We start from the raw sequence: 4161 nt of genomic DNA on the forward strand, positions 1-4161 counted from the left end.
GCAGAACTCATGCGTCTCGCACGCTGGTTCTTGCCATCGCCCTTTGGGAAGGGAGTCCTCTTGCTGGGCATTTTTGCCCCAGCAGGGACCCTGGCATAGCAGCGAGCCATCATATGGCCGCGCTTGCCGCATTTAAAACAGACCACGTCTGCATTGCCCAACTCCATAGGAGTGGCATCTGTCCTCTCGGCCGACGGCTTATACCAAGCTGTCGCCGAGGCACTGTTGTAGGATTGCTCCTCAACTAAGGCAATTTGGATTGCCTCTTCCATCGTCGACGGCACCTTTCTGAAAAGGGCCTGTCGCGATGGGCCATGCCGTAGTCCGTTCATAAACGTGGGCACCTTAATGTGCTCCGGAATCGGACCTACGGTTATGGATGCGGACAGCGAGCGCATCTCTTGCACATACTCTTGCAGAGATCGCTTCGCCTGTCGCGCCCCAAAGAAGCGCGCCTGAAGCAACACTTCGTTGTTCGGCGGCTGGTACATGGCGCGAATCTTATCCTTAAAGATCGCCCATGAGGGGAACGCTTTTCTGTCCGCCATAAGCGCCGAGTAAGCCCACTCTGAGGCCTTACCGCGCAGATGCGACATAGCGTACGACACCATCCGGCTGTCGTCCTCGATGAGCTGGGCGACACCACATTGCTCCACGGCTAAAAGCCAGTGGACAATCGTGTGCGCCGCAGTTCCATCGAACTTGGGCGGGTCCATCCGAATGGGCCTCGGCTGATGCGGCCGGGCAGAGAGCATCTCAACAGTCCTGTTGAGAGCCTCGCTCCGAGCCTGCTCATGCCTCAGCTCATCCTGAGTCTGAGTGACGGACTCCGCCGCAGCATGGCTCTGTGCCTCGGACGCGGCCCTCCGCTGTCCGAGCACGAATGCCTCAAACTGCTCCAACTGAGCAACATGTTGCTCAGGAGGACTACCCAGGAGCCTGGCCAGGGCTTGTTCACCAAGTCCCTGCGCCATTAGCCCTGCCACCTCCCGATGATGTTCGGAGAGGTGGGGAAAATGAGCCCAATCAATATTGAGGCTCATCCTCACGTACACACGCAGAGATGCGGGTCGTGGGAAGGATTTCAAGTGCTACCAAGTGTAGGCGGGCACGTCGTAATGCGGCCACGCTCTACTTAGGCACACACCCTAGCACAGCGAGGAAGCGGTTAACCTGCTTCTCTTGCGTGCAGTGAGGCAGTTGTGGTGGGCGCGTTAGCGTCCTCACCCAACACACTAAGAACTCTGGTTAAGTGTCGTTACGGGAGCAGTAATCCGTCTCCTCGTGCGCACTTACCAAGTAGGAAGTAGTTTTCAGACTGATTTATATTTAATAGAATTAAATACAAATACCTATTTTACCAATTAAAACGTTATCTCTTATTTTGTAATTGACCATTCCCTTAAGTACACCAAATGTACTGTGAAACATTAGGGCAACTCTAGCCCGTTACAAGTGATGCGGACCATGTGCATCACATACACAAGGGTTGGTCACAAATGTGAACCACACCCGAGTACTGGGTCTAATTACTTTAACTTGGTAATTGACCATCCCCTTAAGAGCACCAAGTGAACTTAACGGGAATGTGTGTAACATTAGGGCAACTTGAGCCCGTCACAAGTCTTGCCTATCAAAACTCGAATGCTCGAAATGCATATGAGCATCTGCATCAAGAATAAAAGGCCATGCATAAAACCTCCATGATGGAAAAATGCTTATGCGCATTAAATGTGATCCAAGGCACAAGTATTAAAGGCGCAAGTAAAATGTCTTGCAGGCACATTTTACACGTCCACCGGAAATAGCGACCATCTTTTTGCAATGAGTTCCTAAGTCGCAGTGAATATATACTGATCACAGTCAAAGAAGATAGCACCGTTGAGCTCTACCACTAATAAGAACGGAGACGCTTGTTTTGTATGTGAGGGCCATGATGTCTGATTCAAGTGCGATTCGGAGTTTTAAAGTTTAATTGTATTTACGTTGTAAAAGTCTTTTTCTGTTCTGTTCCCTTTGTTTTGCTTACCTACTCACATATGCTACCAAGGCTGCAGTCCGCTAATTTGGACCTAAGCGGCCGTTTTTGACATTTTTAGCTCCGACTGCGCCTTACATTGGTGTGATCAATGAGCAAACAAGCAGCTTTCGTTGCATAATTCTTCCATTTTCTAATCAACAACCATGATGACCAATAACCATGATGACAGTTGTGATGAAACATTTTTTTCTCAGCGGCCACATAATTTAGACGTGTTGTAGCACAGCGACTAAAGGCTTCTCAGTCGCTCCTTTTTACCATTAAACTCAGCATTAAGCACGACGCGGTAGAACATAACTTGCCAGTACGCGCAGAGAACTAAAGAGCAGAAGATTGAAAAAAGTCGCCAGAGCACATTCAGGAACACATTCCACGTACTAAACCAGACCACAAAGAACTCGAAAGCGGCCGTGATTGCAATGTAAAGCCAAAATTGCGTCACATAAAGCACGGGTGGCATCGAAACCTCTTGATGTGGGTCCCAAAAGTTGGAGATCACACATGCGAAGTAGATATGTAAAAACACATTCATAAAGATTGTGAGGCCATAGCCATAATTAACGGGAGCCAATGGATGCACGCGTGCAGGGGCGATTCGAAAGACCAAGATAACGAGTGCGATGCGAAAGGCCATATAAGCATGCCGAGCGTGCTTACTGTTCCGCATAGCTAAGTCTGTAAACCGCTGTTGGATCAGACGCATAGGCAGCGTAATCTTAAATGCATAAAGAGCTGCCGTGAGAAGCGCAAGGGAGCTGAAAAACCCAAGCAACGTTTTCACTGCCTCTTCTGCTCCGAAATGTTCTTGCGAAGCCGGGAGTGTCGCGCGAATATCGTGCCACACGGAATGCAAGTCCATGAAAAATCCAGCCCACCAATTCCACGGTTTAAGTACTGAGGCCATCGGATATCCAACCGTTAGCGCTGGAATGCCTCGGGCCGATTCTACCACCACCTTCACGGGACTAATAGGCGACGTCATTGAGGCAAATTGACGCAGATAGAACAATTTCCAATGGTATTGCTCGTAGAAATACTTGTGGTTTATATTATACCCCACAGGCAGTCGCATTCCTTTCGGTTCAGGCTTCTTTATTTCTAATTTTGCACCCGCGTATGTAGACTTCATAGGGGTAAAAAGCTTCGACTCGCGCAACATTTCGCTGTACATGGAAGAAAGAAAGCCCTGATCAGCTCCGTCAAAGCTTTCAAGATGACCTAGAGCGTGGAGAAGTCGTTGATACTCTGCAGCCGAGGGTGTGACCACGAGCAGGCCGGTGTGAAAGTGACAAGGGTTCATAAACACGGCACAAAACTCACCACAAAGAAAGAGCTCGTCTGAATTGCGAATTAATATATTGTCGGCATCGAGATACACGACGCGTTCGTACTCGAGCATATTCCATACGTGTAGCTTGTTAAGTGTGTAAATGAAGCCTTTATTGCGCAACGTACCCCCCACAAATGGATTTTCAATGTTTATCACATCCACAACACGGCAGCCCATGGAACGAAATAGCGACTTAGTCTTTTCTGAGACTGAGTTGGATGCCAATACTACCAGGTCGTATGGCGATTCCGTAAGCTTGATCGAATGCATCAAAACTTGGACACCAAGCACGTACTCAGCGTCGCGGCTCGTCCCTTCGTAGTGCACAGTTACATAGGCAAATCGGCTTGTCGGTGAGTTTTGACGCTGGATAGGCACCTGCACTTCTAAGGAGGAAGACGTCCCGCCGACCAGGACAAGGTAAATTAATACCCACCGCAACATGGGACACAAATTAATTTTGGCAAAAGTAGATGAATGATGTTGTAAATACGATTAAGTATTTATGTTTTGAGGTGATGCACATAAAATTCAGGTCTCACAACAGGGTGAACACATTGTGGTTGGCCATCGGCAAGCCTGACAATAATATCACGTGGACCCTGTCGAACCCTGACGGTAGACGGGAGGGGGGTCAAATAGGAGGCAAAAAGAAGCAGTTCGAGGCACCAGAGTCCAACAACGCTCGGAGTGGTCGATTCACTCCAGCAACGAAGAGACTGATAATGATCAGTCTCGACTCGTCGCGCCTGGTGGTGACATTGAAGTGAGAAGAGTCACTTTGGTGCTA

The 4161-nt window shown here is 48.9% G+C and overlaps 1 protein-coding gene across 1 annotated transcript; it reads right to left on the reverse strand.

Moving 5' to 3' along the window:
• Positions 1–2270: 2270 nt before the first annotated feature.
• Positions 2271–3815, reverse strand: CCR75_002022 (uncharacterized protein; the record flags this gene model as incomplete). The annotated part of the gene is made up of 1 exon (XM_067960122.1): positions 2271–3815. The coding sequence occupies one exon, from the start codon at positions 3813–3815 to the stop codon at positions 2271–2273; it is 1545 nt and encodes a 514-aa protein (XP_067815247.1).
• Between the last annotated feature and the right edge of the window lie 346 nt (positions 3816–4161).

Source organism: Bremia lactucae, linkage group LG1, assembly GCF_004359215.1.
Source record: "Bremia lactucae strain SF5 linkage group LG1, whole genome shotgun sequence".
NCBI classification, from domain to species: Eukaryota; Oomycota; class Peronosporomycetes; order Peronosporales; family Peronosporaceae; genus Bremia; species Bremia lactucae.